Raw genomic sequence first — 18,845 nt, 5'->3', positions numbered from 1 at the left:
TTAGAAGCTGAAGCTCCATATGAATGACGTTTTTGGAGCCACAAGGCTCTGGCAATACAAATGTATTTTCATCATTCAATGTCACGTGACTCCAAGGTTAGTTCATTACCATTACCATAATTATCTCTTACTTTCCAGGTTAAAAATATTAAAAATGTAAAATTTTCTTTTTCTTGATACCTAAGGATTTCTCTCTACAGTTATCCACATGTTTAAACAAATCCCTTTTGCATGGAAACATATTTAATTCAGAGCGTGAAAAGCTCATTTGGTGTGCACTGCAAGTCTTGTTAGCTGTCTTTACGCCCACAATTAAATCATAAGCTTCCCTAGTGGAAGTGCACTTCCAAGCTCCTATGCTGAGGGTCTCAGAGAGAGAGATTTGCCCAAAGCCATAGAGCTACGTGACTCCAGGCTGGAAATAAAGCCCATTTTCTGACTCTGCTCCCGTGTTCCATCTGCAGCAGTAAGCTGCTGCCACTTCAAGCCACCAAAAAGTTCATTCTTTTCACAACTGAAATCATGGTCCCAGGTTTCATCTTAAACTCACTTAGCTACTCTTTGCTTAAAAACTCTAAAATGGCACACTTTTGATAATTAGATGCAGCTCTGGCTTAATACCATTCCCAAAGAAACTGAGTCAAGCAGCTGCCATCCTCCTGTGGTCTAACACCAAAGGCAAGGGTAGGAGAATGATAAATGGTATTGTCTTCTCACCTAGGTCCTTTCCCACTGTTGTCTTTCTAACTAGGGAGGGCTCCTAGGGCCTGAACCCCGCGTGATGTCCCTCGACGGCCCCCGGCGGGGGGCAACCAATCACCATTTCCATCAGTCGGGCGAAAGCTGTGGGAGGTAAAGGTGCACCCGTGGCTGTGTCTCTAACAGCTATATGGGGGCAGGAAACGCACCACACTACTGTTACTTTCAAGCTGCCCCCTCCTAGATGTGGGCAGCTAAAACCCAGAGGCAAAGGGGCACTTGGTCACTCTTTGCCACAGCGTCTGAGTCAACCACCCCCAAGCCCCAGCTCACCTCCCCTTTCGGGTTGCCTTTCACAAAAAAGGGGAATTGAACTTTAAGGACAAAGGTCTGTAACTCTGAATTTCTATCCTCCTTCATCATTTCCTTAAGATACTCTGCTGTTTTTAAAAAAGCATCCTTTCCTCTCCTGCATGCAACTCACGGTAATCTTCGCCTCGGAGGCAGTCAGAAAAGCCGACCGCATGTGCCTGTGAACACAGTCACTCTGGAGAAACCAGCAAGATTCATGCTGGACCGAAAAAGGGGCGGAAACGCCAAGGGCTGGTGTCTGGTATGACACTTGAGGTGCCACTGGAGCCCAGGGCTCACTGTCCTGCGGCCGTTCCAGTCCTGCCTGGGCCGGGAGGGACAGCTGACTGAGAGAGCTCTGCGCTCGGGAGAGGACGCTCCTCCAGGCTTCTCCAACATGCATGCTTTTTAAACAATTAGGATCACACAGTTTGGTACATTTATCTTTATGGTTTGAATGGGATAGAACCATACAGCTCAAAATTCAGAAGGAATCCCAGCCACCCAGTGTCCCCTCCACAGGAGCCAATGATTTCAGCTGTAGTGCCTTCAAAAGGCATCTCCTGCATGTAAGCGCAGTATCTGTGGCCTGTATCCATATTCCCTCTTTTTTAAACAGGAGCACACTGCATGCACTGGTCTACTCTATGCATTTCCACTGACCTGCTGTACTTGAAAAACATTCTTTTACTGAATGCTTGTGGTCCCATGAGGTAGGTATCTCAAACTTGCACGTCATCTGGCTCCTGGCTTGTAAGGTGCCCACAAGGTGCCCACAGGGGCGTGATGAGGTATTGTCAGACTCACCAGGCAAGGCCAGAGGAGCCAGGCATTAAGGAGGAGTCTTTACCTGTTGAAATCTGCTTAGGAACTGAGTCACTTATAAGCTACCCCCCAAACCCCAAGCAGCCACAAACTTTCAATTACCGTATGAGCGAAAGCAGGAACCTGCCACCAGACCGTGAGGGCAGGGTCTGTCTGCCGCAGCCTAGCACGGTCCCTGCTATATGGTAGGCGCTCAAATCTTTATTGAATTAATGAAATAAACCTGTGTTAACCAGCGTCAAAATAAAAGTCTATAAGCTGACATTACCGGACAAAACAGGAATGCAGCAGATGTGAGCACGGAGTCACCAAGCAGGCCCCGCGCCTCAGGCCAGCCCTGCCACATCCCAGCAACCTGAAGCTGAACGCCAGCCCGCCCCTGCCCGCCACGTGTCAGCACAAAAGTGAAGACAGCTTCACCAGCAAAGGCACTGTTGCAATGAATATTTGCAAAGGGGTGTGACCTGGCAGGTGTAACACACTCTGGCTGTGCCTCTGCTTCAGAGGGCACACAGCTCAACACCACGTACCAGCTTTAGGACACAGAGGCTCAGGGGGTCTCAGACCCAGTGGTGCCTGAAGGTGTGCCCTCCGCTAGAGACCACGCGGTGGGCACCCTGCATTTGCGGCAGGAAGGTAGACCCCGAGCCTCTAGGCCGCTCCCACCACTGCCCGCCCCACACCCTCCCTGCAGCAGAACTGACCCTAGAAAGAGGAGAACATCCGAGAAGCATCGTTTGCTTTTGCCGCTCCCTTTCACAAGAGAGGCCCCAAGAACCACCAGGACACTTTTACAAAAGTGTCGTTTCACGTGACATGTGTCTCTTCATTCATGTGAACTCACTCCTCCAAACTACCAAGTAGGAACTTTTTTTTTTTTGATGTGGACCATTTTTAAAGTCTTTATTGAATTTGTTACAATATTGCTTCTGTCTTATGTTTTGGTTTTTTTGGCCTCGAAGCATGTGGATCTTAGCTCCCCGACCAGGGATAGAACCCGCACCCCCTGCACTGCAAGGAGAAGCCTTAACCACTGGACCGCCAGGGAAGTCCCCCAAGGAGGAACTTATTCATTGAAAAAATATTTTCATGAGCTGGACTTTATAGCTTCAAAAAGAAAACTATGGTCTCCATTTTATCCCCACTGACCCTGGCATAGAGCAGGCACTCAAAGTACATCTGCTGAGTGGACAGCTAGTAATAAGGTATGGCCCCCGCTCTCACTCACGCAGAGAATATCCATGGAGAGGTTCCAAGAAACAGGTACCACCCCTCACACTGGGGCACGTGAGTGAACAAAACAGAAAAAATGTCTGCCCTCATGAGACTTACATACTAGTGGGGAGGACAGGCAGCAAACAGTAAAAATAGTGAATAAGCAGATCCTATAGTGTGTAGGAAAGTGGTAAGTGCCATGGGGAGAAGGAGAGAATGTAAGGAGATGGGCTGATGGAAGCCACGTGTTTTCCATAACCTGCCGGAAGCTACATAGGAGCACAGACCATGGCAGCTCAAAGGCCTGCTGGATCCCTTCCACAGGGCCTGGACAGGTCGCCCCGGCGCTACAGCTCTCTGGGCTTGCGGCTGTAGGATGCGGCTACCTTAAGGTTTTATGCACACAGAGCAGGTTAGCTGCTTCTGACCACTGTAACAATTTAACCATTACTGTGAAAGCAGTGCTTTCCTTCAAAACTCTTCAGGGCTAGGCTCTTCCCAGTGATCCTGAGACTCTGCCCTGATCTTGAGGGACCAAGGAGGATGCTAGATGCTAAATCTTCTCATTCCAATCCCCACTGACTGCTCCCTGGCAGCGGCCTGGGGCTGAAGCACCCAGGATTCCTCGGCTCATTTTCCTACTGTAAAATGTGTTTCTCTTGAAGATACCTGAGGGTTATCCGGGGGGCTACTATGTTCTTCCACACACGAACGACCCCTTATAAGTAAAGGCTGTCTTACAACGCAGACTTCAAACGACGCACACACGTTACCCAGCCTTCTCACTGCAGGAAGCGACCCAGCGCAGCACCCTGGATCCTGCGGTAGAGGCTCCGCCCCCAGGCGACCCCACCCCGGGGCACCACCCCATACCAAGGCCACCACCCCCGGCCCCTTAGGTGAGAGCAATCACAGGAAAAGAAGCACAGGTAGATTCTGATAGAAAATCTTCATCAAAATACGGTGAAAAACGGAAACTGTAAAAGCTCGTCAAACAGATGAAGCAGGCGCGCAGGATGAAAGACGATGAAGCCAACAGAGGTGCTGTTTCAGCGCTCAAGGAAGCCTTTACAATATGGAAAGTGAAAGAAAACACAACCCGACGGTAAATCCACGGTGTGATCCCAATCAGGTTGAAAATTACCTGGGTGCAACACAGAACAAAGCAGCAAGGCCCCACCCCGGGCCTGGGACTCCCGCCTAAGCCAAGAGCCCAGGGAGCTGCGTACACCTGGCCCACCTCTGGCTCTCTGGGCTGGGCCCAGGCACAGGGAGTCAGAACCTGCATTCTCACAAGATTCCCAGTGACCCGGGTGCACACTAGAGTCTCAAAGGCAGTGTTGTAAACATCCCAGTAAGCATCTTGCCAGTGACCGCTATGGGCTACTTTTTTTTTTTTTTTGCGGTACGCGGGCCTCTCACTGCTGTGGCCTCTCCCGTTGCGGAGCACAGGCTCCGGACGCGCAGGCTCAGTGGCCATGGCTCACAGGCCCAGCCGCTCCGCGGCACGTGGGATCCTCCCGGACCGGGGCACGAACCCGTGTCCCCTGCGTCGGCAGGCGGACTCTCAACCGCTGCACCAACCAGGGAAGCCCTGGGCTACTTTTTAGTACTCATTCATTCATTCAACAAGATTTCACTGAATGCCCAATACGGGCCAGGCCCTGCGCCAGTGATGAGCGTCTTCGTGAGGCTGATGGTTTAGCTTGAAAGCCCAACACTGAGACGCTGAACAGTAATCACATGTGCAAATGTGTAATGACAAACTGAGAAACGTAAACGAAGAAGTGGCATGACACAGGTCCTGGTTTAAACTGTGCGCACGAGGAAAGCAACAAGCAGATGGAGAAGGGGCTGCAGCACATCACCCACGTGTGGCCCGAAGGAGCTCCCAACAGCCCAGGCACCGGGGGGCAGGACCTCGCTGTGTGCACGAGGAGGCTGCCGGGGCAGCCCTGTGGGCTGTGACCTACGTCCTGCTCTTCATCGGGGTGGGTCCTGGAGTCACAATCAACACGACATTCCAACCATAAAAGATCTCAGGAGCGTACATTCGTAGGGTAAACGCCAGCACCTCGGGACCATTTCAGGACGGGGCCAAGGAGCATGTGTACACATGCCACGTGGAAAACTGTGGAGAGACCTCCATTTATGGGATGATCAGGTAGCACAGGCTGTCCTCCTAACGAGGCATCTGTCAGAGCGTGGGACCTGCCGTGGGACGACCTCCTGGGCTGACACGCTGGGACAGTTTAAAATCGGGCCACAGACCTGTGAGTCAGATGGGGCGGAGCCTGGCCCCCTGCCGTGCCCCGTCCACCCACCTCAATCCACAGCAACGATGGCCCAGCTGTCAGCGCCTGCAGAACTGCTCAGACAAGCACCAATTCCTGCACGAGGCTGCCAGACAGCTGCTGGGGCCTGAGAACCCACTGCACTTGTGGTCACCTCTACGAGCCCCACGTGTGCCCCAGACAGGTGGGCACACACTCCTCTGCTCACGAATGCGTGGCCGGCACCCGTGGACCCAGTACTGCTAAATGTAGCGGTGGGGCAGGGTTGAGAGTGGAGGAGAGATTTAGGAATATGGCCTGTGGTCCCTGCCTGGCAGGGGTTTCCACGGTGGTAGAGGAGGTGTGGTGGGCGCCAAGCTCTGCGTGCATGCTCTACGTGACCCTGACGGCGACCCTGAGGTGTCACTGTTCCCATTTTACAGACCAGGAGACTGAGGCCTGGAAGGATTCCATAACAGTGCACGGGTACAAGGCTAGTAAATGAAGGAACTGAGGCTAATACAGGGGAGAATTTAGACAAGACCTAAAGAGCGCCCATGGTGTGGGTGAGAATTCCAAGGGACAGGGACGCCCTACGTGGGAAGGGACGGCACCCAGACCAGCTGACAGCGTGGACAGAGGGGGGCCATGGTGGCGTTAGCAGCATGAACCAGAGTCGGGCTGCTCTAGAAGCTGGGGGTAAACATGCAGGGAGACCCTGGTGTTGAGGTGGGGCTGGCGGACTGGAAGGTCCACCTGGGCCAGAGTGTGGAGGCAAATGCCAGGGTGCTCATCTGTCTTTGCCTTCACAGAACTTTCCTGGAACAGAAATCCACTCAGGCAGAGGACTGGAGCCCCAGCTGAGTGGGGAGGCAAGGTCACGTTCGGACATGAGCTCAGGGTGCATGGAAAACCGTTAGTGTCCAGGGAGGGGATGGGCTGAGGCGGGACGCTGCCTGGGCCCGTGGTAGCTTATCACACAAAAGGCAGAGTCACCGAGAGCAAAGGCTCTGGACCAGTGTACTAGGTTCAAAGTCCTGACTCACCTTGACTGGCTGGGTGACTCGATAATTTCGACTTCTCCAAGCCTACCTCCTCCTTTGTAAAAGAGGGACAAAGCATATTCCTCGTAGGGTTGTTGTGAGAGCTGAATACACATCCATGTGCTGCTCGGAGTGAGATTCCAGCAAACAGCAGCTAGTCACCAGCTCGCCCTCGATCAGCTTTGCTCCCGGAGCTTTTGCTCTTCTTGGCCAAGCACGCGTGGAGAAGTTCTGCACTGAGCTAGACCTTCCGCACGCATTCCCAGGGCTGTACTGAGCCCTTCTCAAAGCGTCAGACTGGCCAGCATCATGAAGTGAGACTTTGGCCGGTGTGGGTTTATAAATGACAGAGCAGGAAGCTCGCGGGCCCCCACAGCAGCGTCCCCTCCTTCAGCTGAGCCACCTTCCTAATTTCTGAACGCGAGCCACGGCTTCCATAGGCCCTGTCCCTTCCGCCACTGGCAGGCAGTTGTCGTTCAGGGCATCTTTCACAGTGAAACCACCTTTTTATAACTCTGGGAGAGAAAAGCGGTGCTCAGGAGTGTGACCCTAACCCCGATCTCTGGATGGGGACTCTGAGCTAAGCTAAGCAGGCGCTGCCCACCCCCAGCCTTGCAATCCAAGGGGCCTCCACTGAGTCACTCGTCCAGTGCGCTAGGGACCTGGGAGGTCACCGCTAACACTGACCACAGTTGCAAAGAGCCTCTGCAGTGCTACAGAGGAAAAGGCTCTCCCTGTGCCCTCCCCATCTCCCTCCAGTCAGACTGTACACAGGCCAGAGCTCGTGGGGCTGCCGAGGAGAGGGGACTTCACAGGATGCAGGAGGGATATTTAAGAAGCAGTGCAGCCCTGAGCTGGTGTCCAGGAGGTGCTGGGGAGGAAGGTGGAGAGACACATGCTGTGACTTCAGAGCACGTCTGGACCAGGTAGGTGTTGTCTGTCTTCCATGAGGTGGAACCAGGGGATAATAACTAGATGGGAAGCAGGATGGCACAGCAATTGAGGGTTTAAGATCTGATTCTGCCACTTGGCTGGGGCCTTGGCTGGGCGAGCTAACAGCCTGGTCAAGACCCCGGGTCCTCCCCTCTACAGCCCATGTATAAGGTGTCATGAGCGTCAAGGAAAACATCTGTGACGAGCACCCGGCAGAAGGGCCGGCAGGAAGCGGGTACACAGCCGATGCTCCAAGAAGGGAAGCTGCAACCATGAGACGCCACTGAAACTGACGAGAGAAGGTCACACCTGCCTGGACTCTCCTCCAGGTGAGGTCAGGGAGGGAGCCCAGAGACTGCGCTCCCCAGAACCTCACTCCAGGAAGCGCTGCAGGGCAACCCCGATAGCACATGCTTGCCCACTCTCAAGGGCTGGTCCCTGCGGATCCTCGGCCTGGCGGTGACCAGAGTCTGTGGCCCACCACCGGGTGGGCTGACAGGAGGCACCACCGATCAGCAGTGCGGTCGCATTCCTGGGAAACCGCTCCCAGTTCGGGGCGGCGGTGCACAGGACCGGTGACTCCGAGCTCGAGGCGAGCAGGGACAAAGCTGCTCCAGGGCAGCTCCTCTCCGGAGAACCCGCGACACACTGCTTCCCACAGGAGCGTCCAGACGTACGGGCTTCTGCATCCCCTTCCAGGCCAAAGGAGCACGTTCCTGTGAAATCTGGGTGCCCCGCTCGTCCTGCGCCTGTAGCTGCTGCCAGGAGTCAGGGGCCGCCTCCTCCTCTGTGCGAAGGACCTTTGTGCAGGCAGAGCAGTTTGCCCCACAGCAGCGGCCCGTCATCATTCCAGGCCAGCGAGGGAAGTAAGGGCAGGGCTTGTGGGTGGGGAAGCAGTCGCTCAGGCCCCCAAGCATGGAAAACAGGACGCGAACATCCCTTTAGTCTCCCAGTTCCTCTAGCATAGCTGACCATGGAAAGACGGCCGCTAATGGTCCTCACAGTTCTTTGCCACAGCCCTTAACCAGGGACCCCAGGGTCCTTCCACGGCAACACGCACCCCCAAAGGAGGCCGTCGGGGGGGCTTTCTGCCCCTGTGCGTCAGTGCCCCACGTCCTGTCTCGGAAGCAAAGGCACAGAGAGATCTGCTCTGTAGACTGACGGACATACAATCCAGCTTTCGACAGGCACACTCACGCCGTGAAACGGAAAATAAACACGCCGGATCACTAGGCAGGACTTTCAGGGAGAGCGAAGAAATTCCCGAAGGCAAAGGGTGCGGCTCACCAACATCCTCAGGTGTGCGAGTGGTGAGCTGCAGGGCGACACAGGGACACCCCTAGGTGAAGGCCACGTGAAGCTCCCGGCTCCACAGCCCGCCACGGTCAAGGCCGCCGTGGGGGTCTTCGTTCCGCGTGGGAAATTCAGACAGTTTTCAAAAGGACGACTGTGCACCGTCACCAAAGAGACCGTGGCAGAGGCAGACCACAAGCGTACGGACAAAGAGACCGTGGCAGAGGCAGACCACACGCGTACGGACAAAGAGACCGTGGCAGAGGCAGACCACACGCGCACGGACACCAAGGGGGGAGGTGGCGCGCTGCAGACCACACGCGCACGGACACCAAGGGGGGAGGTGGCGCGGGGGCGGCGGGGGGCTGAACTGGGAGATTGGGATTGACATGTACACACTGATGTGTGTGAAACATGACTAAGAAGAACCTGCTGTATAAAAATAAACAAAATAAAATTCAAAGAAAGAAAGAGACCGTGACACGAGCTGTCCTGGACCCGTCAAGCAGCACCAGGCCCGTCCTTGTTCATGTCGTGTCTCAGTTTCTCCCCGAGCACCTGGCCCACCAGAAGGGCCCACGCCAGGTAGTACGGGGTAAAGCGGGGCAGAGGAAGGCAGGACAGCAGCAACTCAAACTGCAGAATTAAATGAAAGACCGGGGCGGAGGTGGGCGGGGGGGGCTTCCCTGGCAGGCCAGTCCTGGCAGGACTCCACGTTCCCGATGCAGGGAGCCCGGGTTCCATCCCTGGTCGGGGAACTAGATCCCGCGTGCGTGCCGCATCTCAGAGCCTGTGTGCCACAACTGAGAGTCTGCGTGCCGCATCTCAGAGTCTGCGTCCTGCTACTAAAGATCCTGCGCTCTGCAACTAAGACCTGGCACAACCCAAATAAATAAATACATAAATATTTTTTAAAATAAATAAAGGAAGGACTAGGAAGGCCCTTCAATTCTGTAAGGCAAATTCCTCATTTGTTTGGATTCAGTAATCAACAACCTATTAATAAGCTGTGGCTCAAGGCCTTCGGGAACTCCTTAACCCTCAGAACCCTACAACAGCTGCTCCACCCAAATCCACCCAAGTCCAGGGTCGGAGCCCGCACACCTGACGCTCCAGAAGAGCCACAGTGGGCTGTGCGCTAGCCTGACCAGGGCCTCCGCCAGCCGGCCCCCAGCAGCATCGAGAACAGCTAGTGAAACTCACAAGCACGCTGAAGGGGAGCTCACAGGAGGCTTTGGCTGCCTGGACCTCCAGCAACACAGACGGATGCATAAGAATACTTTTTTTTTTAACATCTTTATTGGAGTATAATTGCTTTACAATGGTGTGTTAGTTTCTGCTGTATAACAAAGTGAATCAGTTATACATATACATATGTTCCCATATCCCCTCCCTCTTGCGTCTCCCTCCCTCCCACCCTCCCTATCCCACCCCTCCAGGTGGTCACAAAGCACCGAGCTGATCTCCCTGTGCTATGCGGCTGCTTCCCACTAGCTATCTAGTTTACATTTGGTAGTGTATATATGTGCATGCCACTCTCTCACTTCGTCCCAGCTTACCCTTCCCCCTCCTCGGGGCCATCAAGTCCATTCTCTACGTCTGCGTCTTTATTCCTGTCCTGCCCCTAGGTTCTTCAGAACCATTTTTTCTTAGATTCCATATATATGTGTTAGCATACGGTATTTGTCTTTCTCTTTCTGACTTACTTCACTCTGTATGACAGTCTCTAGGTCCATCCACCTCAATACAAATAATTTCGTTTCTTGTTATGGCTGAGTAAAATTCCGTTGTATATATGTACACATCTTCTGCACAAAGGAATACTTTGAATCCATAGAAAACAGATCTCTGCACGCACACAACACGGATGGACCCTGCGGACACAGGCTGCGTTGTGACATCGCACCTGACAACCAGCACGCTCACCTTTGGTGACAGAGACCCTGCTGGTGGTTACACTGGGGACGGGGGCTGACTATACAGCGCACGAAGGCACTTCCTGAAAGCCGAAATGTCCCACACTGTGTGTGCACGGTGCTCACCGGGTGTGCAAACACGTAAAATTTCATCAAGCCACACACCTGAGACTAGTGCACTTCCCTGTCACACACACCGCACTCCACACAGGAGATTCCCTGGTGTGAGGCGGGGCTGGAACAGTTTCCTGAAAAGGCAGCTGTTTCAGCCTTGAGGCATGGCAGAGCTTCCCGCGTAAGCGCAGGAGAGGATCAGGTTGCAGACGGTCAGCCCGTGGACCTGGGGAGGGTGACAGACTAAGAATCTAACAGGGATGGGCCATGCAGGAGGCTCCTTAAGCGGCAAAAGCTTTTCTTTTACTTCCCCCAAGTAAAAAGCTACACATATACCCCAAAATACAGAGCACATGCTCTGGCTGGGGATGGTGAGAGGAGCCCACCCGCTTGGCCTCCTCTACCAGCAAGCATCTTTGCAGAGCCCCAGAGGAACACAGTCTTGGCGAGCCGGAGAGACGGATGGTGGGGTGCGGGACACATATCCCTGGACCCCAGGAACCTGGCAAGCACTGAACTTAGGGGACAGGGAAAGGAGGCATCGAAGGTAACTGCTGTCCCAGCTGTAACAGTGAGAGCCCTGTCCTGCTACCCCTAACCTATGGGTAACACAGGGCTGCCCAGGCGCTCTGGCGGAGGAAGCAGGTAGGGCCAGTGGGGTTTACAGGGAAGAGGGGTGGGCAGCACTCGTGGAGATGCACAGGAGCTGGTTCTGATGACGTGCCCCGAGCTGGGCCCCTGCAGCTCTCAGCCTACAATTTAGCACTAAGGAAATAAGGAGACACTTACAACAGCAGCGGTGTCCACGTGGACTTTTAAATCAGCTTCCTTTGAACTTCCAAATTTTCTCTTCTTTGTTCAGCTCATCTGCTACCCCGTTCTCTCCCTTCCCCTCCAGGGCACTAGCAGGCAGATGAGAAGGCCCCTGACCCCTCTCAGAGATGCCCTGGGAATAAGTCAATTGGTGAATCCAGCTTTGGTCACCTGCCCCAAAAAGCAGTTCTTTTTGCAAGTACCCTGACAGACCACTTCTGAACTAGCAGCTATCAGGAAAACCATCTGATTTCAACTCAACTAACATTTATTGGGTACCTACTGCATGCAAAGCACTGCTTGTCACATTCTAGCTGCTGAATGTTTTCCTTGGAGCGTGCTACTGAGAAAGGTAGCACAGGGAGAGAGCTAGAGTCCCCAGATGCGTACAAGTGGGGACCAGAGCCCAGCTGCTTCTGGAAGCAAGGAGGGGAGAAGATGCTCTGACTCATCTCAAAGCAACCCGTGGGGGCACCGCTGTTGCTGGCGCCAGAGAAGATAAGAGCAGCTCCTGGATGCCCGAGCACCGACTGCTCTTGCTATGTGGGCAAGACAGCCAGGATGCACCGGAAACCTCTGGTCTCAAGATGTGAAACTGTGGATTTGGTGATACTTCGGATATCAGAATGAAGGACCCCCGCATCCACCCACTCCGATATGCCCATCAGTGACTGATCCTTCATTGGATCATACGTTTTTAAGGTGAGGATACTGGCTGTCTTGGTTACCTTTGTACCGCAGCACGAACCCCACACCTGTCACACTATAGTTGCTCAGTAAATGAATACATCAACGGATGACAGGCTTTTAAGAATGACTACTGAACGCTGGACTTCCCTCAAGGCCACACGGCTAGAAACTGCTCCCGGATGGAAGAAAAGTAGAGCTTCCTCCCCGCAAAGCACTAGGCCTAACCCTTCCAAACTCCAGATCCAGACAGCCCGAGAGGGACTCCTCATTCTACACGGGGTGAGCTGTGAACACCTGCGTCAGTATCCGGACCTGGACTTGAGGGCTTGTCAGAGGGAGAGGGGCAGCAGTCCTCCTCCAACAGGGCCACAGACCGTTCATGGTAAAGAGCATGGGGTCTGGAGCCGAACTGCCTGAGCTCCCTGACCTGGGCCAGGTTAGTGGAGCCACCTTGACTTTTCAGTGTTCTCTTGTGTAAGGGAGGTTATAACAGAACCCATCTGGCAAGGCTGTGATGGGGATTAATGAATTATTATCTGTAATGTATTTAGAATATATATGTATGTGGTGAACCAAATATTAAGAAATACTTCTGAATGCAACCTATACACAGAGCGCAGCATCCAGCCTGGACCATCTCTATACCCCTAGTGTGTTCAGGGCAGCCTCAGAGGAGGGCTACCAGGTGTGTGTTGGGGCTAGAAAGGGGCACAGCACCTCACATTGCTCCCCAGGTTCACAGCTGAGGAGAAATCTGCCGAGAGGAAGTAGGGAGCCTATCAACATGGAAACGGCTAGTTGACCAAACGCAACTCGCAGACCCCTGAGGCCCCTTTCACAGACGCCTCTGCCATCGTCATTCCAAGCTCCTTCCTTGCTTGCCTCTCAAAGTCCAGGAGGCCCCTTCGTGGGAAAGGGGCAGGATGCCTCTCTATTTTCGCCGATTCAGGATGTGATTCACAAACATTAGAGCTTCTGACACCTAGAAGCAACCTTGAATGGTTGCGTCTCCCAGGCCCTGACACTCCTTTCCTTCCCTAAAATTGGAAGAGCCCTCTATCTGAAATGTCATGGGTCCTAGGAAAGGGCTTGAAGCCCTGCTAACTGGGGCGCCCCTAGGAACGCCCACAGGGCTTCCTGCTGCTCACGGGTCGCAGACCCACAGGAGGTGGGCCGCAACACCATCCATGCCCACCAGACTGACACTCCCCACCTGGGTCCCTGATGAGAGTCTCCTCTAGATGCAACTTCCCAAATCAAGTTACCAAACCTGTTTAAACACAGACATGCACGGATACAACAAAACCGGAATCTTAAAAGGGTGTAGCCAAACACAGAGGTGAGTCAAACTGTGTCAGGCGGTTCTCAACTGGCCCACAGGAGACAAGTGCCCAGCCACCCCATGGGGAGGGCCTGGCCCAGGCTCCAGCCCCCAGATGGAAGGGCATGGCCAGGCAGCCGACAACCTCAGCAGAGACAAGATCTGGGACCACAGGGAACACTGTCACCTAGCACCATCTGCACTGATTGGAAAATCTCCTGGGACAAGCAGCTCCATCACTCAGTAGAAAATAAGAACACTAATCAAAAGAAAAGAAGGGTGGAAGGAAACAGGCAGCTAAAAATAGACATAAAATAGCTAACAAATATAAGAATTTTCTATTCACTAATAACCCAAGAATACAAATTAAATGGGGATAGAATAAGAAAACACCCAGGACTGGAGGGAGGGAGAGGGCTAGACATGCAACAAGGTACACATGTATAGAAGAGACTTTCTAGAAGGAAATTCAGCAATATGTACTCAAAGCCTTAAAAATGTGCAGACTTTTCACTTAGTAATTTCACTTCTAGGAATCTGTCCTAAAGACATAATAAAAGTCCTGCATTGAATTAAGGGAATCAGTATTCTTTGTATACTTTTTATGATATACATTCTATATGTACTCTTTATATAAAGATTTAAATGCAAAGCTGCTATTCACAGCATTGTTTATTCTAGGACAAAACTGGAAATAACCCACTAGGATATTAGTTAGATTAATTATGGTTTACACATAAGACGGAATACTACGTAGTCATTTCAAAAATATGTTTTCTAAAATTATTAATGACATGAGAAAACACTTCACTGTTAAGTTCAAGGCGGAAACTTGAAGGCTACAGAATAATATACCTATAAAATATGACTCTGATTCTGTAAAACAAAGACATCTGCATGTATACATGCATATATAAAGGGTCAGAAGGACATGCGACCACACTTTGGATGTGAGAATTACCCCCTTGTGCCTGTTATGGTTTCTACATTTTCTAATGATAATGTATTTGTTTAGAATGCAGAAAAGTCTCCAACATTATCTAAACCAAGCAGCCAAAACTGGATTAAAACCTTTAGAGGTGTTACTCTCCCCTCACACAATGAACACAACAAGCCATGGGGGTGTAAACACAGTCCTGGGTTCCTGTCACCAGCACCGTGAGAAAGGCCATAAGATGAGAGAAACACGGGGAAGGGGTCAGAGGATGCAGAAGGCTTGGCCTGGTGAAGACATAAGATGGGCCTTGTAGGAGAGGGTGGTCAGGATAGGGCAGATTCTTCGAGAAAACATTTCAGGTGGGGGGAAAGCCACATAAACGGGACCCAGAGGCTGAAGAGAACACGGATGAGGCCTGAGGGGTAAGGAAACTGGGACAACACGGGCCTCATTTAACACAGGGGCCTCCAGCCAGAGGGTGAGGGCTCAGTGAACAGCAGCTTGCGGACATGGGTTGCTGTGTTCCTCTAGGCTTTTCAGGCCTGTGGCTCGCAATGGCCCCGGGCGGCCTTCTGCCTTCTCCTCAAACAAGTCATCCCCAATTACTCTGCCCCTGCAGACCCCTCCCCCAGCACTGGCCTTCCTGCTGCCCCTCTGATGGGCCAAGACTTGCTCCCCTCGGCCTGAAACATGCTCCCGCAGACAGCTGCACAGCCCCTCCCCACTGCAGGTCTTACAGGGAGAGAGGAAAAAGAGTGAGTGTGAAATGGCGGCCCCATGAACCAGAACTGGGGAGTCAGAAGTGCGTGCACCTAGAGGGGTGGGATAGGGAAGGTGGGAGGGAGACACAGAGGGAGGGGATATGGGGGTATATGCATACATACAGCTGATTCATTTTGTTATAAGGCAGAAACTCACACACCATTGTAAAGCAATTATACTCCAAAGTGCAGAGAAATGCAGCTGGTGGGGAGAGAAGTAGATGCATCACAGGTATTAAAACAGAAATGCTGGGGGAGAGCCAGGGGCTATACGATGGGGAGGACCCACCAGGTCAAGATAATGTCTCTGCCTCCAAGGCTTTGGGAACTGACCAGCTGTGGCAGATGGCTAATGCCAAAAATTCTGAGAGGATCAGATTTTCAGACCTGATATCCTGAAATGCCACAGAATCCTGACCTGCAGTGCTTAACTCTTACAATTGTGGGTGCTCTGCGGTTTAAAAGTACTTCACATTCATTACCTCATTTGATCCTGGGGGGCTAGCGGAATAGGTACAATGACCATTTTACAGATGAAATAACTAAGGCTCAGAACAGGTAAATAACTTGTGAAAACTCCAAAGGGTAGGTGGCAGAACCGGCCGGACTCAGCTCCCGAGCACCACTTTCTCCACATACAAACCCAGGTGTTACGGTGCTACCTTTAGATGGTGGAAAGACATCGCTGTCGTAACGTCTGGCCTCCCATATTTTGACATCAGCAGCTGGACTAACGCTCCCTGCACAGATGGACTCCATGCGTGCAAGTATTCACTACCAAGTGGGTGGGTGGGAGGGCGTGTACAGACGCACGAGCCGCGTGGACCCTCTGGACAAACAGTAAGGCAAGCCCCCTCTTCCAAAAGGGCGGGGGTCAGTCGTGGTGCTGTGTGTCAGCCAGCCCAGCAGGCCCCAGGCTGGTGTGGCCTGCCAGGGGTGCTCCCAAATTCAACCAAAACTCTCGCTCTGCCACTCAGCCCCGGTGGAGCATTCAATGCATCTGAACTTGAACCCAGGCTTGGGCCATGGGGCAGTGCCCCTTCTTCACTGGGGAGTCAAGAAGGTGGGGCAGCCTGAGGCAACCCGCTGGGCCACTCGAACGCCCACAGCCCCCAGTTTCCCAGGAGAGGCAAAGGCAGACACCTACTCTCCAGTCCCCAGGGGTCCTCACAGTGTCCGCAGTGCAGAACTGCAAGATGAGGCCTGGTGAGGGCATTTCCTCCAGGGCTGTCCCTCTGGACGGACCCTCTGGAGTTGAATGTGGTCAGGCAGCTGCAAGCCGCCCGTGGCTGCTGAGCACAGGGAATGTGGCCAGTGAGACTCAGGAACAGCATGTGATGTTAATCACTTAGAACCAAACTGCCACTGTGAAAGGGCAGCAGGAGGTACCCTTGGGTTCGAAGTGGTCTGTGTTGTGACCGCGCTGGGTCTCAGGAATGAGCACACGACAAAAGTGTGTGACCCAAAAACACCCCATGAACAAGTCTGATGAGGCCCTGGATGCGGCACTGTGATACAACATGTTACCTTTGGGGAAGTCTCTGCATTCTTTTCCACAACTGCCTGTTAATCTATGATGATCTCAAAATAAACGGTTAAAACGAAACACCACACGGGCTCAGTGGCTACTGCAGGCGACAATGAGCTCCACAAAGCCACCTTCCCACTGAGTTGAAGAAACGTCAATAATTATTTGGGGCTCCCACTCACGCCTGTCGGTTCTTCTCCCCCACGCAACTCACAGCGAGCACTTCTGATTCCGGGGATGTGGGCACTCTGGGGCTAAAAGCGGGGAGGAGTGCGGGGCGAGGGTCCCAGAATTAGCACACGGGGTAGTTAGAGATAAGGGGTTCCTAAAAAGACTGTCCAACAAGATGGTGATGAAATGTCGCAACTCACTGCAGTGGGCTTCCCGCAGAGAATCCCCCATCCTCGGAGGAAGCCCCGGAACTCCTACGCCAAAGCACCCCCCTTGGCCGGTAGGGGCAACCCAGGCAGGGGGCCGCCGGGTTCGTCTTCCCAGAGACCGGACCGGGGCACACACGCCCCGCGACCCAAGCGTGCGCAGAGTTGGAGGTCAGATCCCACCCTCGGGTCCGGCCCCCTCCCACCAACCACTCAGTTGCCTCCGCCTTGCTTGACCGAGGCGGGGGGCGCGCAGAGAACGGGCGAGAGCCGGATCCCAGGCAGCGGTAAGCTGGGCCCCCTCCCTCCAGGACCCTGAACAACTGCAACTCCTCCTCTGCCGCGGGGTCCACCACTGAGACCCTCGCAGACAAAAGCGTCTGCCGCGAAGTAGCCGCCCCCGCAAAGGGCAGAAGCGCCAGATCCTATCAGCCAATTACCCAAACGCGCACAGCAACCCGCAAGTTCGGGCACGCTGGGGCCGGGGCGCGGGCAGCGGGAGGGGCCGCCGGCCCGGCGCGCCCGGGCAATCTGGGCCTGGGGCGCGCCGGGAGGCTGCGGGACTGGTACAGAGGGCCGGGCCGGGGGCTGGGGGTCCGGTCCGGGGATCGGGGACCGGCTGCCCGTCTCCCCTCACCGATTCCGAGACTCCTCCGCAATGAAGGAGGCGGCGCGGCCAGGGCCCTCCCCTGGCCCGGGCCCCCGAGGCCCCTCCACGGCCCCGAATCCGAGCAGCCCCTGGGTCGCCCCGGAAATGTCGCCCCTCCACCGTGCGGCGCGCCGGGTCGCCGCCAGCTTGTGGAACAAAAGAGCCGCTCTCGCGAAGGGTCAGGCGGCCGCGCGGCCCTCCGAGCGCCGGGGCTCCAGCTGAACCCTTTCGGGCTGCCGGGCTTTGTGCGCGCGCAGGGGCGGGAAGGATCGCGGGACCCCTGCACATCCCACGGACGGCGCCGCGTTCCAAAGTTGGCGCCGGCCCGTCTCGCACCTCCCAGTCCCCTTCGGGGTGCCCATTCATTCGCGGGGGTGGGGGGCGCAGACCGCCGGCCCCCGGCTCACCTTGCTCTTGACTTCCACCGCGCTGCAGTCGTAGAAGCGCAGGGTCTGAGACTTGTGGAAACTCCGGTTCATGGTTCCGGCCCCGCTTAGCCTCGTCTTCGCCCTCGCTCCTCGCTACGGGGGCTGCAGAAGGACCCTGGGCGCAATACCCGCCGCCGCGGCCCCGACCCCGGCCCGCGCTCGCTCGGCCGCGGGGCAGCTCGAGTGCAGCGGCCCGAGCTGGGCTGGCCGCGCGCCTTGGGCACTCCAGGGGCCGCGCGCGGGAGGAGCAGGGGAAGCCGGCGCGCGCCGCCCCGAGGACCCGCCCCCCGAGTCCCTAGACCCTACGTCCCGCCCCGAGCCCAGAGTATCCGCCACCAATCCCCGCCCCGCGCCCAGAGCATCCGCCGCCAATCCCCGCCCCGTACCCAGAGGACCCGGCCCCCACGCCCCGCCCCGCGCGCCGACGACCTGCCCCGCGTCGCCAGCACTCGTACCCCGAGGACACGCCCGGAGCTCGGAGGGCACGCCCTCACGAGCCCCAAGGGCCCACGTCCTGCTCCGCGCCCCGTGGATCAGTCGCCTGTCCCCGCCCCGCGTCCCGAGGACCTGTTCCCCGAGGACACGCCCCACGCCGAGAAAACCGGCTCACGTTCCCGAGGACCCGCCCCACGAGCCTCAAGGCCCAGACTCGCGCCCTGAGGATCCACCTCCCGAGTCT

The 18,845-nt window shown here is 54.8% G+C and overlaps 1 protein-coding gene across 1 annotated transcript in view; it reads right to left on the bottom strand.

Annotated features, from left to right (window-relative positions):
* PARD6G (par-6 family cell polarity regulator gamma) overlaps nt 1-18,390 on the bottom strand; it is a 108,225-nt gene extending 89,835 nt beyond the window's left edge. The window contains exon 1 of the mRNA XM_032603373.1: nt 18,146-18,390. Within this exon, the coding sequence (XP_032459264.1) occupies nt 18,146-18,217 (72 nt within the window). The 5' untranslated portion in view covers nt 18,218-18,390. The remainder of the gene's footprint in view (nt 1-18,145) is intronic.
* Nucleotides 18,391-18,845: the final 455 nt, after the last annotated feature.

The sequence above is a fragment of the Phocoena sinus genome, chromosome 14, assembly GCF_008692025.1.
Source record: "Phocoena sinus isolate mPhoSin1 chromosome 14, mPhoSin1.pri, whole genome shotgun sequence".
In the NCBI taxonomy this organism is placed as follows: domain Eukaryota; kingdom Metazoa; phylum Chordata; class Mammalia; order Artiodactyla; family Phocoenidae; genus Phocoena; species Phocoena sinus.
This window is presented reverse-complemented; position numbering and strand designations above follow the sequence as displayed.